Raw genomic sequence first — 21169 nt, forward strand, 5'->3', positions numbered from 1 at the left:
TTGAGCCACTTGCATGATGCTTTTGTGTGCCCATCTGCATTTCATGTGCAGTTTAATATCTAATTTGGGTTTAATTTTGTTGCTCCTCCGGCCGATCCGAGCTGCTTTGGTGAAGCTCCTTTTTTTGGGGGCAAGCAAAAGGCAGCTCCCAGCTGCTGGCCTGCCGCTACACTACTTGACATTGACAAGCCCGGAGAGATAGAGAGAGAGAGAGAGAGAAGAAAAAAAGAAAAGATGGGTTGGTTGATTAGTGGCCTGCAAATCGTGTTCCAGCGCGCTGATGCTGGCGTGCGGCATCTCTCTGCAGCTGAGGATACGCCAAGCAGCTGCACGACGTGTGTACACTTCTGTGAAGCGAAGCTACGACGTACTGTACCTTGCTGGCGCCTAGTGGTTGGTCAACGCGCGACACGTGTCTGCTAGGAGCTGGCACCTGCCATGTCACAAGAATACTGTATTATTTTTATTCAAAGTGAGGGATGCTGATCAACAGCAGATCGAGGAAGGAAAAACAGTTCACAGCACAGCGGTTGTGTATGCATTTTCAGAGTTTTTCTCATTGGCTTGTGCTTTCTCTTCCGATCCTCCCATGTTTGCAGATTGCAAAGATTACCATATCCAGATCGAGTTTTTCAGTAGATACTTTTTCTCAAGTAAAGTTTTTAGTTGATACTAGTAATTGACAATTGAGTGAAGAACACACTCCCTCCTAGGGTCTAGATACATGCATGTGCAGCTGTGGCGCTAAAAAGCCAGGCCTCCGCATGCACGGATCGATGCTCTTTTGCCTCCGATCCCTGCTGCTTTCAGTTTCAGCTGCATTGACTGAATATTGCTCAGAGCAGATGCTACATGGAGCGACAAGCCTGCTGGCCCGCGAATCCATTGTTTCAGCTTTAAGCAGGTCCTCCAGCATAATGGCAGCCATGAGCGAGGAGCCTGCGGAGATGCCAACACAAAAGTCCCGTTGTACGAGGCCAGCTAGCTTGCACGGAAGCATTGTATGGACAGCAGACAAACAACGAGCCTGAATGCAGTAGAATAACCAAATGCAGAAGCTTTAGCTTTTCAGAGCCAACAGGGGCAGACTTGATCATGATGACTTGTTACAGCTGCAGTTAGGATCCCAAACAACGGATCAGACACAGACAGACGAGCCGGTTGAAGATCCTTGCATTGTCTGTCCCCTCAAATGAATATCACAGCATCACTAGTTCCCCCTTCTTGTCCAACAGCCCAAGGCCTCTGAATGTTCTCCTGTTTCACTTCCCAAACTCGCATGTCATAGAAAGAAACACCGCGTGTGCAGGCGTGTGCAGTACTCCCTCCGTCCTGATTACAGGTCGTTTTAATTTTTCTATATGTATAGATATTACTTGACACATTGACTATAATTTGGGACAGAGGGCCAAGTTCAGTGCTTCACCCCTTTGGTAGCAACTCTTTAATACACACAAAAAATTCCCAACCAAAATATAGATGGATGGGGCACATACAGTGCAAGTATCCATGTGCCGTGCAATGTTTGATGTTATAATTCAATCTTTTTTCTTTCATTCATCAAATTAATTCCATCAAATGGCCCTTTTGCATAACCCAATCCTAGACAGACTTTCCTTCTTGGCGATGCCTTGCGACCACACCTTAATGATATGGCTCCTTGCCCTTTTATCATTCACACTCCAATTATGATTGGGGACGCAAAACAAATCCATGACAATATACGATTTGTCGTGTCCTATTGTAGACAAATTATTCAACATTTCTCGCTACATTATCTAACAATCACATCTCCAGAAATGGAATCCTGTCCAAAGACAGGAAATAAGTTCAGACGGCAAAAATCAAACACCCTGCTTCCAAAAAACGGGAAGGAAGCATGCAGATCATACACATCTGAGTAGCGTAACGTTTGATCTGAAAACCTATTCCACAGGTCCCTTGATCTCAAGGCTACAATTGTTTGGGCTGGTGAATGAAATTCCCCCTGTTATCCCACTATTTCCTCCTGATCTTGACATTCAGAGTCCACTGTAGCTTGCCTTCTGGGCGTGGTATATCCTGTGGCAAGCGGAGCGGCAGCTCGAATTCACCAAGGGACGCCAAAGGTGACTGCAGGTGCAGATTGTCAGGATGGATGTTGATATTCAGTTGCCTTGCCACCTGTAGGTAAAGTATGCCAAGTCATGGGTAAACTGAAGTTTTGGAATAATACAGGGGGAACCTTTTGAGCTTGGAAGGTACCTCGGAGACAATTTCATCTTTGGTTACAGGAGTGCGCAGCTCATTTCCAGTCGAGATAAACCGCCTCAACACCTAGCAAAATAATGGTGATGAACGAAACTACCATGGGCTCAAGTTTATATTAATTGGAACGTGCAAATGCACCCTACATGAAAACACGACTGTATGACTAAAAAACATGAGAATAAATACGATGCAGGAGGATTTCCACTTTTAGTGGTAGTATACTAACCAAGAGTGCATTATCTAGCCGCTTTGCTGCCGTTTGGTACTGCTTCAGTCTCTCTTCCTGTAGCTGTTGAAATGATGATTAAGTAAATTAGTACCATCAGAAAGCAGCAGGGAGTAAATAGAAGGGGGAAACACAGAATATCAGCCATTCAGCAGAACTGGAAAATTTACCACTACATCTAACCAAAAAATTATCTTATATTCAGCAAAGAAAATGCTGTTTTATAGCTAGCAACGGTCTTTCTATATACTAACACAGAAGTATAGTACACATTGCATTTTAAGATCCAGAAATAAGCTGCTGACTTATATTTGGCAGTGTCAGAACAGTGGAGGATACATCTTTTCTTTTAGAAAAATTTTGTGCAGCACTATCTATATACTGAAACAAACAGGTAGAGCAAAAAGTACTTTCCAAGGCAAGTTTTCATCTTTTTGTATATTAGATCGTGGATATGAAAATAAATTGAGCCTATGATCATAACCATTCTTCTCAATAAAGAAGAAAAATCGGACATATTACTTTCAGAAAACATGTTCCTTTGTTCAATCTCTTCTGTTATGATATAAAGATTCATGAGCACGCTCTACCTTAATGCAGTATACAACATCAAAATAAATTGTAAACCCAAACAGGAAAATCAAAAGCCAATCCTGGACTTGACATATGCTAAATAGTAACCGGCTTGAAGAGAAATAAACAGTAGATTAAACTAAGCTGTTTTACTAAGACTTTTCGTCAACAAGGCAGGTCAGAAAATATTTGTATCCTCCGAGATGCACAACCTACCCGAGCATCATCATCTTCCTTCGTGACTTCTTTCACCACCTCCTCTTCACGTTGGTAGAGCTGATTTAACAAAAAGAAAATCTAGTGAGGTTGCAATTAAATTATGAACTGAATTTAAGTGGCAAACTTGAGTAGGTATGGACAAGAGTCCAAAGTATCACTGAGCTCTAGTCTGTTCATCAAATTGCCAAAGCAAACAGATGTGCCAAGGAATGTAGCATGATAAGTGGAGCGTATACTTATAATCCATAGTGCAATACATATTCATATAGAAGGACAAATTTTTATCATATCAAACACTGAAGCTCATGTTTTGCAGCAACTACCATAACAGACATGCTTGTGGCACATAGGACTAGAAGGAAAGAAGCATACCTTGCGCTGCTCTCGGATGAGTATGGCGAATTTGTCCATGTTTGGGACAGCGAGCATCTTGGGCATAAGGTGGTTGCGGAAGTGGCCAGGCGCCACCTTCACCACCTCCCCTGCTTTCCCCAGCTTATCAATCGTCTGCAGCACAACAGGAAGGAATGGAAGTCAGCAAATAATTTCTTTCACCGGAAACCGGATATCTAATTATCACGGAGGAATTAACATGCTGTTGTGTGTATTTTCATAGCAAAACACCGCATTGCTTGCACCAAAAAAAATCAAATGGAATCGCTCAAAACAAATTCAGTTTCTTTCTTTCTTTTTTTTTTTTGGGGTGTATCCACCCAAGGCGCCACCTCTCCGCCATTTCACAGTACAGCGCACAACCCACTGGATCAGAACATCTCCCGCTAGAATTGAACCAAACAGATCGCCTCGCTAACACACCACACCGTGCAGTATCAAACAACAAATTTGCAAAACGAGGTGTGGCGGAATGAAAGGATAGGCGGAGCCGTTACCGTGGTGAGGATGACCTCGAGCTTGCGGTATCGGAGGCCATGGCCAGAGAAGAGGTACGGGTTGGCCGCGGCGGCGCCGAGGCACTGGCGACGCAGGAGGAGGGCGGCGCGGGCGGAGGCCATGGAGACTGGACTGCCCGGTAGGGTTTGCGGGGAGGAGACGACGAGGCGTGTGTCGCGGTGCAGGGCCCAATCTAGCTCAAGGGCCTCCGCGCAGAGGTGACGCTGGCTGTGGGCTTCCCGTTCGTGGGCCAATACATTCGGACTTATCATACTTGGGCCAAACAGGCCACACCAGGATCAGCCAATAGGACAAATGGGCCTTCTGGAATCCTCTCTCTCTCTCTCTCTCTCTCTCTCTCTCTCTCCCAGTTCCCCAGTTCCTTCCACCGTTGCTCGACACGGAAAGGCGTGGAGAAACAGCAGAGGAGGAACCCATTTTCCCCTGCCCCGTCGCGTCGCCTCGCCCTCGCCGGCTCGCCCTAGCCCAATCGGTGCTCTCCCCTCACGTCCGCCATTCCCAGGGCTCGAGAGCTAGCGTCCGATCGATTGATCCCTCCCTTCGCGCGCCGCGCGCCCAACCCTCGGGGGTTTCAGGTCTGGTGCTCTCCCCCCGGCCCGCCTCTGCGATCTGCGCCCCCTGATTTTGGTCTAGGGTTCGTTTTCGGTTGCTTGTTCGTGCTCTGTGCGACGGTTTCTAGTACGTCCTTTTCGAGTCCGGTGTAGCGACGCTGGGTCCGTTTCCCACTTTCCCCGTCATTTTCTCTGGCTCTGTGTCCATTTTGAGGTTTTTCTGAATAATAATAATAGGAAAATCAATTGTGTTCGAATGGTTAGTGCTCTCCTTTGTCTTCAGATGCTTGAGGCACATGCTATGATTTGCTATAATGAGTGACTACACTGGTAGTACATCCGGAGAAATTAATCTAGAGATTTACTCCTCTTCAATCGACTGATTTCTTGCTTATCCATCAATCACCCAAAAGTGTACTGGAAATCGAATTGGCAATGAAGCTTTGTGGTTAGGGTGGGGGTTTTGGGGGTTTTTTCGGAATACGCAGGAGAGCTGCGTATCATTGCATTAAGAAAGGAGATAAAAGGCTCATGTAGCCATACAACACCACAGACACCAACACTACACACACCTCACAGGTTCTAGGTTACATACACGCCCATTAAAATTTAAAGGTCGACTACCCCTCACCAACAGGCGTTGCTAACCCCCAGGTCGAGCAGCGAACAGATCACTAATGCCTTTGGCGCCTGCCAGCCTCCAGAGAACAGCTTCTTCCTGTGCAAGGAGAAGCACTCGCTCCATCCTGGGCGAGGCACCATTAAAGACAATATCATTCCTTTCCTTCCATAGAATCCAAGCTCCTAGCATGACCAGTGAATTGAATCCTCTCTTGGTTCCTTTGTCAAGTGTGCTACCAGCTTGTTGCCACCAGTCAAAGAACCCAGTGGAAGATGGTTGAGGTGCAATATCCGGGAGTCCAAAACTGCGAAGTAGTTGAAGCCAGAATTGCCGAGAGAAGACACAAGAACAGAGGAGGTGCTGAATGGTTTCATCCTCCTGGTCGCAGAAGGGGCAATGCTCAGGATGAGGGAGACCCCTTCTAGCAAGTCTATCAGCTGTCCAACACCGATTATGTGCCACTAACCAAAGGAAGAATTTGCACTTCCTGGGGTTTTGGGGTTGGGGCCTACCTGTCGCCTGCAAGCCTAGAAGGAGCTCAGGGGCAGCTCGCCGGCCGGCGGTGGAGGCGGAAGAGACGGTGGCGGAGCGGAGGCGGCGAGGGCACAGCCGGAGCGGGGCTGTGGGAGATCCCCGGTGGGCAGCGGAGGTGGTGGGGCATCACGGTACTACCATCGTAGGTGTCTGATGATGGCTTTGAATGCATAGAAAATTATGTGTGATTTTGTTTGCTTTTCACTGTCACTGGATTGAAGAGAGGAGGAACACTTTCTCGTGTCCAGCTAGTGCATTTGGTATTTTGGTGGGGGGAAAAAGGTTGTATGTTTGCTTGCTTCGAATGGAGTAATGGATAACTGTCACACCTATGCTTGTGTCATTACTCATTACTAGCTTACTGGTTATGCGAAATTGTAGAATTAAGCCATTGTTGTCATTTTGGACACCATATTTGATCCTCTAATTGATGTTATTGTCCAAGGTTCGGTCTTGGGACGAAGAGTTTCTGAACTCCACTTGATTGTGTGATGTTGCAGTTTCAGTTACATTATGGTTTGCTGTTTATTTACCTAGTAACCATGCTACCACTTGTTCATGTGAATTGATGATTTTGGACTGGAGCTCAGGGTGGAACTATGTGCCTATTTAGTATTTACTAGCTACACTACATACTATGACACAATCATTTACGTTTTGGCTGTATTTTGAACCAGGTAAGGTGCTGTAACAGAAGATGCAAGGGGGAAGAGGTGGGAGGCATGGCTTATTCGGTTTTGTGGACCCTTTCGCTGGTTTTGGTGGCTTTGGACGACCAGGGAGCCTTCCATCCAGTTTCTTCGGTGGCGCAAACCCCTTTGATGACCCTTTCTTCACAAACCCCTTTGGTAGCGTGATGCAACGTGGCTTCCCAACCCCTTTCAGCGGCATGATGCAACCTAGCTTCATGGACCCCTTTGCTAGCATGATGCAACCTAGCTTGCTTGGACCAAGTATGTTTGGGCCCCATAGCGTTCTCAATGGAGGCATGTTTGGAAGCCAGACAAATCTCAATCAAGGCATGAGCAACGCCAGTGGTTTCATTCAGCAGGCCCCTGAGCCAAGCAGGCCTAAAGGGCCTATTATCAAGGAGCTGTCTTCAGATGATGAGGATGATGCACGCGATGATAAAGAAGATGATAAGAAAAAAGTTAATTTCAGGAAGCATCCAAGGGAAAGCAAAGGGGCGTATGTGGAAGAGCCTGATGAAGAAGTAGAAGGTCAGTTCATTTACCTTCCTGGACATGTTACTGTTCCTGTTTCACTGTTTGTATTACGCAAATATTTGAATTAACATAGCTGATCTTGTCTTGAGCCCTAGACCACTTTTTGCCCTTTTGTGACTCAGGGATTGAAATGTTTTCTAAGAAAATTCTTGGAAAATTCATTCAGTAAATAAACAATTTTTTAGAGTCGGCAAATATAATTGGAACTCGTGCGTCGTAAATAACTAGTCAACTTCATTTTTCATCAAAAAACCTATTGTATCACATAGGTTCAGTATGATCTTATCTCATGGTATTTCTAGGCATGCTACACAATTGATATTCAGTCTTCCAGGTTGCAGGCTAACATTAAACTGCTATTTCTTTTGTTTATTTAGCAGACTATTTTTGAGAATATTCCATTAGTGTATGTTTTAAAGGATTCACATTACAAGTGGAGGCTACTACTGTGTACATGTCCTTCTGTCCTTTAGCAGATAATAAAAGACCTAAGCATGGACAATTTGGGAGGGAGTTCAGCAGGGCTAGCACATCACATTCACAGCCTCAGACATTTATGTTTCAGAGCTCGACTGTTTCATATGGTGGTCCAAATGGAGCCTGTTATACATCTTCAACAACTAGGAGGACTGGTGTGGATGGAGTAAGTGTTTCTCATGAATGCCGTTTCCTTCATCTGTGTACTCGTAGGGTTCAAAGTTATAGGGGTCATTATTTGTTAATGCATTAGATTACATTGGAAGAAAGTAAGGAGGCTGACACAACTACTGGTAAAGCCACTCACAGGATTTCACGTGGCATTGGGAGTAAGGTACCTGGTTTTTCTTTCATATCTCTTCCTTTTTCTCTTCCAATGGCACCGGCATTATAATTGGAGCTACTGACTATCTGTTGTTGGCTCACTGCAGGGTCACTCATTAACAAGAAACCTGAAGTCTGATGGACATGTTAACACCCTTCAAACTTTACACAACTTAAATGAAGGTTAGTTTTTTTTATTCCGGCTTACCTTATTATTTTTCTGTCAAGCTGAATCCGATGTCATTCTTCCTTCTCCATTCAGATGAGCTTGCTACATTTGAGGAATCATGGCGAAGAAATGCCAGGGACAATTTGCCTGGCTGGGATCCCAGAATGAACATGCTTGGCAATGGTACAGCGCCCCCTCCCCTCTCTTTCTCTTGCTCATGCAGTCCCAAACATTTCTTTTTTTATCCCATCATAGAGAAAAGAACAAGTTATTGAGGCAGATATTTTTTTTTACGAAGTTAAGGTTTTGACCATAACATTTCTTTCTTTGTACTGCACTGGTAATAGTATCTTGATGGAAATGCTCTGCAACAGTAATCCAATCCCCTACAACAATGCCTAAATGTGCTACCACTGTAGATTTGGATAGTGGTTTAGATGTCCCATGGAAATGGTAATTTTGCCAAACTGCAATAATCACATACAAAGTTCTGTCATAAATAAGATCTCTGGACTGTTTTAACATTTTTGACAAAACATAAAGCTTAATGGTATTATAGGCAGAACCCCAGAACCTTGGGGAATGGATCACTTGTACGTGTAGCTGCATGTACTACCTACACAACACAATTTGCATTGAGATCTGCGCCAAAGTTTTGTCATATGTTCTCCATCCACCCCTAGGCATGCATTACAATGTACAAATCTGTAGTGTAGATAGTACATGTGGCATAACGGTTAACTACAAATGACAAAACGGTTAACCACAACATTAGTTTGATCATCACACAAATCCCCTGTAGGCAGCGGCGCAGATGTAGAAGGATATGTAGTTTGACCCTATATTCTCATTTTGAGTGGATGCCTTCAGTTGCTTTCAAGATCTTGGACGATACTGATGTTAATTACACTATTCTCTTTAACAACTTTGTTGTGCTCGCCTGATTCACTTATTCAAGCTTGATGCCTAGAGTTCTGAGATCTTACCCGTTGCAAATTATGCAGGAAATGCACACCCTGACTTCCGAGATGCCAATCAAATGCCTGCACTCCCTGCTCCTGATCAATTCCTGGGCACCAATTCCTCAAGGAACTCTCGGAATGGTTCTTCCATGGATCGCGCACGCTGCACGTGAATTCCTCTAGTATATGGAGGATCACAGTGCTACATACGGGTGACTTCCACTGTTTTGCAGAAAACAAATGGCGTAACCGGAGTTCTCTTGGGAAGACTACTGTAACTTGTAACAGTCCTGTAGTCAAGAGCTTTAAGCCAGATAACTAAAGCCTTTGTTTTAACACTTTTGTCCCAGTTCTCAGTAATTGTACCTTAGAAATTTAGAATCTGGTGCCTGCTATCTGAGGTACAACTAAAATCTTTTGGGATGGGGCGGATTTCTTCGGAAACTCTACTAATTTTTGTGAAATCCGAAGAAAAGGAATGCCTGTTACGTCTCCATGAATGTGACTCGCATGTAAAATTGCATACCTTGGTGATGTAGTTCGTAATCTTTGTATGGAGCTGTGAGTCGTATATTTCTAATTCTTGTTTCAATGCATTCTACTAGAATTTCTAGCTGCCAAGATGCTACACACAGTACATTGATTACGGTTTACAACTTACAACTAGAGAGAGAGAAAAAAGCTAAACAAAGTTGCTTAGTTCTTTTTCAAACGTGGCCGTCAGATTCAGGTCGCTGCTCCGCGTTTTTCTCCGGCGACCGGCTGATCTCGCCGGCGGCGGCCCTGGTCTGCTGCTGCACTACCAACGTCGACACCCGACACCCGAAGTCCGTCGACGTGAGCAGATCCCCGAGGACGCCAAGCTCCAGGTGCTCGCTCCAGTCCGATATGCCGGCCGTCAGCTGCGACTCGGGGCTGTCCGCTCGCCGGCCGACGATCAGCAGGTCGGACGACGGGATCGCCTTCCGGATGACAGTGACCATCTCGTCGGAGTCACTGACCACGTGCTCGCTGTACACGAGCCGTTGGTTGTCGACCCACCGCCGGACGAACTCCTGCACCGCCGCGTCGTCGAGCTGGTCCTCCTCGGCGTCGCCGCCTTTTCGCCACTCCGGCGGCAGCAAGAACCGGAACACGGTGAGCCCGATTTGCGCATCCTCGGCCATGTACGTCGCCAGCGCCAGCGCCTCCCGGTCATCCGGGCCGCCGAGGAAGTACAGCACGACGCGGTGAGGAAACTCGTCGGCGTCGGCCGCGGAGCTTGCGCCGGGCACAACGACGGAGAGGCTGCCCCGGTTGACGAGGATGGCGACGGAGCAGGGGGAGTAGCTGAGGACGTTGAAATTGGCGGTCTGGACGGCGCAGGCGTTGGCCGTGGTGTTCTCGACGGAGCCGTCGATAGCGAGGCGCTTGTGGAACGGCACGACGATGAGGGTGGCGCGCTTGTCGAGCGCGATGGCGCAGACGTCGTCGTGCATGGTGGCGTAGGGCGCGATGCAGACGTAGGGGAGCAGCGACGCCGAGCCCAGCGGCCGCTGCTGCACGAAGAGCTGGAACGCGTTGACGATGCGCTCCGAGTGGGTGCTGCCCGACGGCGCGCAGTTGCGGTCGCCGTGCTTGAACGAGCGGAGCACGGAGGTGGTGAGCCCGGCCAGCGGCGCGAGGTGGAGGAGGTAGACGGCGACCGGGGACAACGGCGTCGGGCTGGACGCGTCGAGCAGCGCCAGCATCGGCTCCACGTCCGCCTGAGAGTGCACGCACGCCAGCACCCGCAGCTCCTCGCCCAGCTTCTTGTGCTGCACCGTGCGCCGCTGGTACGCCACGTACTTCTCCTCCGGGTGGTAGATGCGCTTCACCATGGACGCCGTCGTCGCGCCCACCACCAGCACGTTGATCATGAAGGCCGCGTACACTTGGTTATCGAACACCTACGACACCATTCTGACCATCAGATCAAACAAAAACGGCGTGGTTGCCAGAAACACCGGTGCCGCCCGTACCTTGGCGTCCATGAATCCAGAGGCGTAGACGACATCGGTGATGCCTTTGAAGTTCATCATGAGGCCAATGGTCGAGGCCTCTCGGTACGACATCCCGCAGTACAGGCATGGCAGCGTGCACGAGACGAACTTGGCGACGGCGCCGACGACTAGGAGTACCTCGAGGAGGAGGCACGTCGAGGCGTCCGACAGCGTGTAGACGTCTAGCCTCATGCCACCCTGCGCGAACATCAGCGGCAGGAGCACCCCGGCGACGAGCCGGTCCAGCCGCTCCGCCAGGGTGACCCCGAGCGGGGCTCCGCCGGGGAGCATGAGCCCCAGCATGAAGGGGCCATACGTGGCATGGAGGCCGAGGATCTCACTGGCGAAGCTGCACACGGTGGTGATGAGAAGCACGGCCACCAGGCGCGCCTCGCAGAGGAGCGCGCCCTCTGGAACGTCGCGCATGAGGCGGAGGATGGCCGGCCGCGCAACGAACACCATGAACCCGATGAACATGCAGAAGGTGGTGATGGACAGGAAGCCGATCCGCTGGATCTTCTCGGAGGGGCTCGACGCGAGGAGGATGGACGTGACGGTGGCGACGAAGAAGTTGTTGGCGAAGTCACCTATGAGGGCCGCAGACATGGCGAGGCGGCCGAGCTTGGAGGAGAGGAGGTTGAGGTCGTCCAGCGTGCAGCAGACGACGATGAACGCGGAGAGCGACCAGGAGGAGCTGAGGCCGGTGAGCATGAACGAGGCGTTCCAGGCCGCCGGCTTGCGCGCCCTGAGCGCGGCGCCGGTGGCGTGGATGGCGAAGTTCGGCGCGGCGGTGCCGAAGATGGCGATGGCGATGGCCTTCCTGCCGGACTTGACGAACACGCTGAGGTCCGTCTTGACGCCGATGATGAAGATCTGCAGCATGAACGCGTACCCGCCGACCGTGTTGATCTGCGCCCATCCCTCCGGCGTGGCGAAGAGATCTTTGATGTGCGGGAGCACCCGGCCGAGGAACGACGGCCCGAGCAGCGCGCCGGCCTACACATGCAGCTCTGTGCAATCAATCAGTCGATCAAATGCTTGGATGGAATCAGGGATGCGAGCAGTGTTACGGAACATACAATGATCTGGGAGATGACGATGGGGATGTTGGCACGGCGGAGCACGGCGTGGATGGCGCGGGAGACCACGAAGACGATGCAGACATTGGAGAGGAGCTGCGGGAAGTAGAACTTGAGCGGGTCGTCCCCGGCGAACACGCCGGAGGAGGTGGCGGCGGCGGAGTTGTTGGGCGGGAAGCAGAAGGGCGTCCTGTTGCCGGTGGACGGCGCAGCCAACGACATCGGCCGGCGGGGTTTGGGGAGGAGACTGCGGGGGTGGAGGAGGCTGGGAATGGAAAGCCCAGGGAGAATGGGGAATCGTCCATGGCTTGCAGTGACTGCATGCAAGATGGCATGTCAAGGACTATCACAGGACCCGCTGGGACGATGGCCAGGCGATAAACGTGGGGCGCCGATCATACTTCTACTGTTTATGGCCTTATGGGCCCTTTGCTTGCATGCTCCTTTTTTTTACATTTTTATGCTAAATAAGATCCACTTTACACCCTTTACTATATATCATGCAGAAAAAGAATCTCATCACATTGAGACAATGATCACCCATCCATTGCATGTCCATATCCATTTTTGAATAGTCTTTCATCTATAATAGTTGTGTGGCAGGTGAAATGGGAGCTATGATCAATCTCGGCTGCAAAAATTCCCAAATTAAGCTTAGTACCAAAAATAGCATGATAAATTTAAGGAGCAAATTAATCTTTTTGTTATCCTCTTGAGTGCATACTCATAGGATATAGTTATCTAATTATTTTGTTCTAGTCAGTATGATATGTGTGTAAGGAAAATACCTTAGTCCATTGTGGTGGTTGAGTGACAACGTGACCATTAGTAACTAATGTATTTGTTAAGATATATTTTGTAGGTTCCAAGTATTAATTCCATGCCATCAAATTATAGTAAAAAGAAGTGCAAAGAAATAAACATTGAGTCAGTCAGTGTCTATAGGCAGAGGAATATGAAAAATGTCCACATCGATTCAGTCAGATGTTTCACCGGAGCGTATCACCGAACTAGTCCGTCGTTATGTGAGCACCATGAGCAGTTGTTCTAGGGAATCACCTTTGGATTCGTTGCGTGGGGATTATATTGCTCGATTGCGCTGGCTAGGAGACGAACCTGCTAGCGGATGAGGAGGATGGATAGTCGGACGTGAAAAGAAAACAGCTAGTTAGAACGAAATAAACAGCCTTATCGCTTCAGCTTATCAGTCGGCTTATCAGCCATCGAACAGTGTTTTCCTCTCACAACAAATCAGCCGTTTCAGCTTTTCTGTCGGCTTATAAGTCTAGCCCAACAGGCTAAAAAAATTGGATCCAATGCTTCGTCATCTCGAATGATTATTTTATTTGTGTGCTTGCCGTACCAGTGTGCCACACGTGTCCCGTCCCGTCAAACGCTCGGTTCATAGCATTTTCGTATGCAGTCCCAACACATAGGGCTATTAGAGCAACTCTAATAATTCCCCCAAAAAATTCTTCCTCAAAATGAGTTATTGGGGGCTATGCTAAAATTTTTTTCCCCCAAAACCATATCAGCCCACAGCAGAACGCTAAAAACTATCCCCCAATAATTTAAAACAGGCTTTGTCATCATAATTGAACCTAAGCTGCCCACCTTCCCCTGGCGCGCGCAGGGGACAACTCCCTCTCGCAACACCCCCTACCCCGCGCGAGGCCCCTCGCGATCTCCTGCTCATCCTGTTCATACTTTGGCAACATGATGACCCTGATAATCACACATCGACCCTGGTAATCACACATCCTCGTCGAACTTGCCGGACCACACTAACAATAGCAGTAGAACACAACATCAAAACAACATTGCAGTGGAAAGTGGACAGAAGCACAAGACCAAATCTAACATGAGTGTTGAGGGAAAAGTACCGTGCAATCCCATCTACATGAGTTAACTGATTGAAGCAATGGTATCCACGTAGATTAACAGGAAACTAATTAATACCACACCAATCGGTGATTAACATTGGCCAGATGGACAACAGTCACCAATCTGGATAAACCTACGAAAAACTAATTGTATCCATCAGAACTGCACTACCTAGATGAAACAAACAAACAATCTAAACCAGATCACATAAGAGTAACGCGATCCAACAATTAAACGCAAGTCCGGCCGCGGAATCACGCACATGCCGACATCAGCCCAGTCTTAATGCTGACAAACGAACCAATCTGTCCAACCTTATCACGTTCACATCCACTCGAACTCACGCAGCCCCGGATCTACACCTCTACCCGCAAATGGAACACTAAGGGACATATCTATGATGAACACGAACAGGCAGGGAAATCATACGAGGCATAGCAGTAGCAGATACGGATGGGGCCTCGAGAACTCGGGTACCTTGAGAGGATCAAACCCGCCGGACCCCACCAGGCTGCCGGCGGAGAACCCGTTCGTCGCCTCTATCAGCTGCGTGAAGGTGAGCCGCTCGGGGAAGGCCTGCGCCGCTGCCGCCGCTCGGGGAAGACCTGGGGCCGCTACTGCCGCCGCTTGGGAAGGTCGCCGCCGCTAACCCATGGGGAGATGGCGTGCGTGAAAAAAAAGGCGCGAGTGGTTATCGCGGGTGCGCGTGGGGGATTGGGGGAGGAGTAGCGCCCCGCATATTTGCGGGAAGAATAGCCCCGGATGCGGGTGCACATAAATTTGCGGGAGGTTTAGGGGAACTGTTGGAGCAACTTTTTTTCCTATTTCTCCCTAATCAAGGTTTTAGGGGTAATTTAAGGGAGCTCTTGAAGTTGCTCTCGTCTGCAAGTGCACGGCAAGTGCTCGTCACACACTCACACCACGCCAGTGCTGCTGCTGCAACCCAGATGAGAAGGCCTCCCTTCTGAGCTGCAATGTTACTTGCTCGTAGCTCCATCTCACCTGCATGCCACACAACTATTCTAGGTGAAAGATGACTCTGCATGAATGGACATGGACAATTGGACATGCATGGGTGATTATTCTATATGCATGTAATGAGGTTTGTTTTCGGTTCCTCAAAATAAAAAAAGGTTTGTTTTCTGCATGTTAGTGAAGGTGTAGAATGGACTGTATTTAGCAAAGAATAAAAAAAATTAAAGGGCATGCAATCAAGCAGGCCATACATGACAGGTGTGTGGCCGGTGCTCCACGTTTATCGCTTTAGCCGTTGTCCCGGCCGGCCCCGAGCTAGAGTCCTTGCCGTAGCCGTACCACCTCTTGCATGCAGTCTCACCGCGCGGTCATGGAGGATCCCCCATTCTTCCCGGCGCTCCATTCTCTGCTGCCCCCTCCACCCGCGCCGCCGCTCTCATCATCCCCGAGCCCCGGCGGCCGCCGCCGATGTCGCTGGAGGACCCGTCCATCGGCCCGCACGGGGAGGCCACCGTCAACAAGAGCCTCTTCTGCTTCCCGCCCAACAACTCCGCCGCCACCTCCTCCGGCATCTTCGCCGGCGACGACCCGTTCAAGTTCTACTTCCCTCTCCTCCTCTACCATGTCTGCATCGTCTTCGCGCTCTCCCGCGCCGTCCACGCCCTTCTCCGCCGCGCCAACGTCCCCCTCGTCATCTCCCAGATCCTCGTACGTCCCTGAGCTTGCATTGGGTTTTCGGTCACGATCAATCACATCCGAGCATTTCATGGAGATCAACTAATTGCACAGATGTGCATATGTGTGTGTGTGTGTGTGTATAGGCCGGCGCGCTGCTGGGACCGTCGTTCCTCGGCAAGGTGCTGCCGCGCGCCGGCGAGCTCTTCGCGACGCCGGAGGGGTGGGTGCAGATCAACACGGTGGGTGGCTACGCCTTCATGCTGCAGATCTTCATCGTCGGCGTGAAGACGGACCTCGGCATGATCGCCAAGTCCGGCAGGAAGGCCGCCGCCGTCGCCTTCTTCGGCACCGCGGGGCCGCACCTCGCCATGTACGCCGCCGGCGCCGCGCTAAGGGCGCGCGTGCCGGCGGCATGGAAGGCCACCTTCATGCTCACCAACCTCAACTCGTGGTGGTCGCTCTCCGCCTTCATCGTCGTCTGCTGCACGCTGGACGACCTCAACCTCCTCTCCTCTAAGCTCGGCCGCCTCGCCATGTCCGCCGCCCTCATCGGGGACTTCGCCAACACCTTCTCCATCGCCGGCGTCACGTCCTACCTCCTCGCGTCCAGCCCCTCGGAGAAGATCCAGCGGATCGGCTTCCTCTCCTTCATCACCTTCTCCGTCTTCATCGGGCTCATGGCGTTCGTGGCACGTCCGGCCATCCTCCGCCTCATGCGCGACGTGCCGGAGGGCGCGCTCCTCAGCGAGGCGCGCCTAGTTGCCGTACTCCTCATCACCATCACCATCAGCTACACCGGCGAGATCCTCGGACTCCATGCCACGTACGGGCCCTTCATGCTGGGACTCATGCTCCCCGGCGGCGCGCCGCTCGGGGTCACCCTGGCGGAGCGGCTGGACAGGCTCGTCGCCGGGGTGCTCATGCCGCTGCTGTTCGCGCAGGGCGGCATGAGGCTGGACGTCTTCAAGCTCGCGGACGCCTCGACGTGCCTCCTCCTCGAGGTGTTCCTCGTCGTCGGCGCCGTCGCCAAGTTCGTCTCGTGCATGCTGCCGTGCATCTACTGCGGGATGTCGCGCCGGGAGGCCTTCATCATCGGCTTCATAATGAACTTCAAAGGCATCACCGAGGTCGTATACGCCTCTGCATTCATGGACGCTAAGGTACGACACTAAGTACAAATTGGAGGCTTCTTTTGAAACCTCCACGTTAATCTGACAGAATAGAATGCAATCGTATCAAAGGTGTTCGATGACCAAGTGTACGCGACGTTCATGATCAACGTGCTGGTGGTGGGAGCGGCGACGGCGTCGGTGGTGAAGCACATGTACCACCCGGAGGAGAAGTACGTGGCGTACCGGCGGCGCACGGTGCAGCACAAGAAGCTCGGCGATGAGCTGCGAGTGCTGGCATGCGTGCACTCGCAGGCTGACGTGGAGCCCATGCTGGCACTGCTCGACGCGTCCAGCCCGACGCCGGTGTCGCCGGTCGCCGTCTACCTCCTCCACCTCGCGCCGCTGGCCGGGCTCACCACCTCCGTGCTCCGCTCGTTCAAGCACGGCGACCGCAACTGCGTGCCGTCGGGCGGCACCCACTCGGAGCGCATCGTCAACGCGTTCCAGCTCTTCGTGCAGCAGCGGCCGCCGGGCTCGGCGTCGCTGCTCCCCTACGTCTGCATCGCGCCCTACGCCACCATGCACGACGACGTCTGCGAAATCGCTCTCGAGAAGCGCGCCAACCTCATCGTCGTGCCCTTCCACCAGCGCCTCGCCATCGACGGCTCCGTCGAGAACACCACGGCCAACGCCGGCGCCGTCCAGGACGCCAACGCCAATGTGCTTAGCTACTCCCCCTGCTCCGTCGCCATCCTCGTCGACCGGGGCAGCCTATCCGTCGTGCCCGGCGCAGGCCCCGCCGCCGACGCCGACGGGTTCCCTCACCGCGTCGCGCTCTACTTCCTCGGCGGCCCGGACGACCGGGAGGCTCTGGCGCTCGCGGCGTACATGACCGAGGACGCGCCGATCGGGCTCACCGTGTTCCGGTTCTTGCTGCCACCGGAGTGGAGCAAAGGCGGCGACGCCGAGGAGGCCCGGCTCGACGAGGAGGCCGTGCAGGAGTACGTCCGGCGATGGGTCGACGACGAGCGAGTCGTGTACAGTGAGAACGTGGTCAGTGGCTCCGACGAGATGGTCGCTGTCATCCGGACGGCGAGCCCGGCTTGCGACCTGCTGATCGTCGGCCGGCGAGCGGACAGCCCTGAGTCGCCGCTGACGGCCGGCATATCGGACTGGAGCGAGCACTTGGAGCTCGGCGTCCTCGGGGATCTGCTCACGTCGACGGACTTTGGGTGCCGGGTGTCCACGTTGGTGGTGCAGCAACAGACCAGGGCTGCCGCCGGCGAAATCAACCAGTCGCCGGAGAAGAACACAGAGCAACGACCTGAATCTGACGGCCACGTTTGAAAAGACTGCAAAACTTTGTTTAGCTTCTCTCTAGTTGTAACTTGTAAACCGTAATCAATGTAGTGTGTGTAGCATCTTGGCAGCTAGAATGCATTTGAAAGAGAAAAAAATTAGAAACATACGACTCACAGCTCATACAAAGATAAGAGAGAGCTATCTCTCACTCGAGTGATTTGTGGCAATCTCTCACTCGATTTTTCTTTCTCCCTATCTGTACACGATCTCACGTTTTTTCTCCAACTCCAGCCAAATTCCGGTGAGATTAGGAGTTCCAGGTGGTTTCTAGGGTTAGGGGTTCGGGATTTCTAGGGTTGGAGCTCACCGGCAGCCCTAGAGGGAAGGCCGGCGGCAGCAAGGCGGCCCGGCGGAGGTGGCGGGCGCGGGGGCGGTGAGGTGCTTCGATAGTGGTGCCGTCAGCCGGGCGGTCAAGGAGGCTGGTTGGGCGGCGTTGGGGTGGGGGGATGACGTCCGCTACAACGATGGTGGGAGGTGGCGGCGGGAGGGGCATTGGTGAGACCTAGCCCGCCCATGGCGGCAAGGGTGGGGGCACGATGGGGCGGTGAGTGGGGAAGAAGCACAATAGACAGCTGAAGCCAGTGGGAGGTAGAAGATAAAGTTAAGTCGTTGGATGATGATCGTACAGGTCGAAAATCGAGGGAAGGAAGCCTTTGTTTCACATGGGTAGCGTATCTATACCTAATATTAAAGAGAGGATGGTTCTTCCAACCGTCATGGTAATTTTGCAAAAAAGCCCCTCAAGTTTTTGGTAATGAACCCGCAGTCCATATTCTGAAGAGAGGAGGGCTCGGGTGGGAAAAAAGAGGGAAGGGAGGGGGTTAAGGGGAAAAGGCTTCTCCTTTCTCCACAATAGAGAGGCGCAGGAGGGGATTGGGCGTGAGCGGAGGCCGGAGCGGGGCGCCCTGCCGCTGCCCCGCGCGGCCTCGGCGGCGAGGTCGGCCGGGCGCTTGGCGGCGGCCTGCGGCTGCGTGCACTCGTCGTCTCGACCCTTCTGGATGCGGGCCGCGGCGGCAGTGGCGGATCGGAGCAGGAGACGGTGGTAGTACGGCGCGTGGACGAGGGTCTTGGTGTCGATGGGGTGGAGGAGGCCCGTCTGGTCCTCCTGCAGCGCCTCCCACGAGCGGTCGTCCGCGAGAACAAGTTTCCGCGGAGCGCGCGGAATCGGCGGCGCAATTCAGGGGACGATCGGACGGCGGCGAGGAAGGCGCGGTAGGTGAGGGCTGATCTCAAGGATGAGGTCGTCCCCGAGGTTGCGGATGGGGCACCACAATGGCTGGCCTTAAGGTACAACTCATATTTCATTAGTTGTTCATTGAGTGTTTACCATGACCTGTACATTTTCTTCTCCTTTCTAATCACACCATCGCTATTCTCTGTAGGCATTAGGCTACGAGTTTGACAATGATGAGTTTCATGCAAATGTTCATGGTACCTTGCCATATCACAATCTCAGGCCCGACATGTTTTGAGGACCCTCCTACTTTCAATTCCACAGAGAAAAATAGTATGAGAAGCACCGGTTTTTCTGTTTTGTTGCTGTACTCACAAATGACATGCTTGAAAAAATGATTAAGAGAGCATTTTTACCAACCTAATTTTGGTTGTTGCAGGTATTCACAAACTCTGACAAAGCACATGCGGAGGAGGCTTTGCACAGGCTGGGTTTACAGGGTTGCTTTGATGGTGTGATATGCTTTGAGACACTGAATCCTTGCAATGGTTTGATATGCTCAGTCCCAGAATTGCATGCTGTTCAAGGATGAAACATCTGACGACTTGGTTGATCTGAATGAATCAAATGGGTTCAGACCCAAATCACCCATCCTCTGCAAGCCCTCCATTGAAGCCATGAAAGCTGCAATTCGAATTGCAAATGTTGATCCTAAGAAGACAGTAAGAATTCTCCTCTCCGAAACATGACCAAGTACACGTTCAAACAAGCAAGGAATGCCCCGGTGGAAATTTACCTTCTATATATTTTTCAGATATTTTTTTTGACGACAGCACTCGGAACATAGCTTCAGGAAAGGCTGCAGGCTTCCATACTATGATTGTAAGACGTCGTACATAGCCCAGATTCCACATTAACCATCATCATGTTCAAAGGAAAAACTTAATTTACAAAACTTCCTGAATTTTGCAGGTTGGCAGGTCGACACTGGTTCCCGGGGCTGACCATGCTCTGGAGAGCATTCATAACATCAAGGAAGCTTTGCCCGAGATATGGGATGGTCAAGATCAGTCTGAATCTGATGTTGTTCTTACTTCCAGCTCTGTTGGGACTGCGGTGGTTGCTTGAATGCGTCACCGTGTGGGTTATCCATCCTGTAATGCCACGTGTGGACTACTTGGTGTGATTCTGGATAGTGGATGCAGAAGATGTATCCTAGCTTCACTGGTGAAGAATTTGTTGTCATAGTTCCAACTATTAATGGAACTGTAACAGTTGGAGCATTGTGAGCATATGCAGTAATTCTGCAGATGTTACTCGCATTATCGGTGTACCATTCTCTATGTACCGTGTTTTTACCTCAGAATAAAGTGATTGCTCTAATACAAAACTTCAGAAGTTTGTAAGATATTTAGATGAGTTTTGCATTTTTAGATGACAGCCCTTTACAGACATATTTTTCAAAGAAAGGTCCTTTAGGTAGGTAATAAGGGCATTGAAATAAATATAAAGTTTCAATGCAGTCCTTCTCATCAGATTATATTCAACACACAAGACATTATCTGAAAAAAGGTACAAAATGATATGCAACAATCAAATTTGTGGTTCATAACCATAATTTATAAGTCCATACATTAATTGATTAATTTGCAAACATCTAAATAGATATTACTCTTAGAACTCTCAACTACAGCCATTTCATCAAAAGGTACATATTAAGTCATATTAAAACATGATTAGCTACATATAGACCATATTATATAGTATGGTAATATATCGATGTAGTTTTCATGTACCCGTAGTAACGCACGGGCATATTTGCTAGTAGAGTTATAGATA

At 50.6% G+C, this 21169-nt stretch overlaps 4 protein-coding genes and 1 pseudogene across 5 annotated transcripts; 3 read left to right on the forward strand and 2 right to left on the reverse strand.

Moving 5' to 3' along the window:
• Window positions 1-1692: 1692 nt before the first annotated feature.
• LOC117860880 (uncharacterized) lies at window positions 1693-4332 on the reverse strand. The gene is made up of 6 exons (XM_034744293.2): window positions 4159-4332; window positions 3641-3775; window positions 3266-3325; window positions 2477-2539; window positions 2245-2316; window positions 1693-2163 (listed from the first exon to the last, which is right to left on the reverse strand). Exons 1-6 carry the CDS (start codon window positions 4279-4281, stop codon window positions 1999-2001), a joined length of 618 nt encoding a protein of 205 aa, XP_034600184.1. The 5' UTR covers window positions 4282-4332; the 3' UTR covers window positions 1693-1998.
• Window positions 4333-4523: 191 nt separating this feature from the next.
• On the forward strand, window positions 4524-9599 carry LOC117860879 (uncharacterized). 2 transcript variants are annotated; one of them, XM_034744291.2, is made up of 7 exons: window positions 4524-4755; window positions 6565-7107; window positions 7587-7756; window positions 7844-7924; window positions 8022-8097; window positions 8177-8266; window positions 9088-9599. In XM_034744291.2, the coding sequence occupies exons 2-7, from the start codon at window positions 6585-6587 to the stop codon at window positions 9216-9218; spliced, it is 1071 nt and encodes a 356-aa protein (XP_034600182.1). In that variant the 5' UTR covers window positions 4524-4755; window positions 6565-6584; the 3' UTR covers window positions 9219-9599. The 2 variants fall into 2 exon arrangements, with proteins under 2 accessions (XP_034600182.1, XP_034600183.1); XM_034744292.2 differs by having other exon boundaries at window positions 4525-4755; window positions 7590-7756.
• A 129-nt stretch (window positions 9600-9728) lies between these two features.
• Window positions 9729-12617, reverse strand: LOC117861717 (cation/H(+) antiporter 15). Its single transcript, XM_034745268.2, has 3 exons — window positions 12146-12617; window positions 11046-12062; window positions 9729-10973 (listed from the first exon to the last, which is right to left on the reverse strand). The coding sequence occupies exons 1-3, from the start codon at window positions 12365-12367 to the stop codon at window positions 9753-9755; spliced, it is 2460 nt and encodes an 819-aa protein (XP_034601159.1). The 5' UTR covers window positions 12368-12617; the 3' UTR covers window positions 9729-9752.
• A 2654-nt stretch (window positions 12618-15271) lies between these two features.
• LOC117861718 (cation/H(+) antiporter 15) lies at window positions 15272-18141 on the forward strand. The gene is made up of 3 exons (XM_034745270.2): window positions 15272-15712; window positions 15826-16842; window positions 16924-18141. Exons 1-3 carry the CDS (start codon window positions 15473-15475, stop codon window positions 18139-18141), a joined length of 2475 nt encoding a protein of 824 aa, XP_034601161.1. The 5' UTR covers window positions 15272-15472.
• A 1091-nt stretch (window positions 18142-19232) lies between these two features.
• Window positions 19233-20652, forward strand: LOC117861719 (uncharacterized protein C24B11.05-like; annotated as a pseudogene).
• Window positions 20653-21169: the final 517 nt, after the last annotated feature.

The sequence above is a fragment of the Setaria viridis genome, chromosome 6 (genome assembly GCF_005286985.2).
Source record: "Setaria viridis chromosome 6, Setaria_viridis_v4.0, whole genome shotgun sequence".
In the NCBI taxonomy this organism is placed as follows: domain Eukaryota; kingdom Viridiplantae; phylum Streptophyta; class Magnoliopsida; order Poales; family Poaceae; genus Setaria; species Setaria viridis.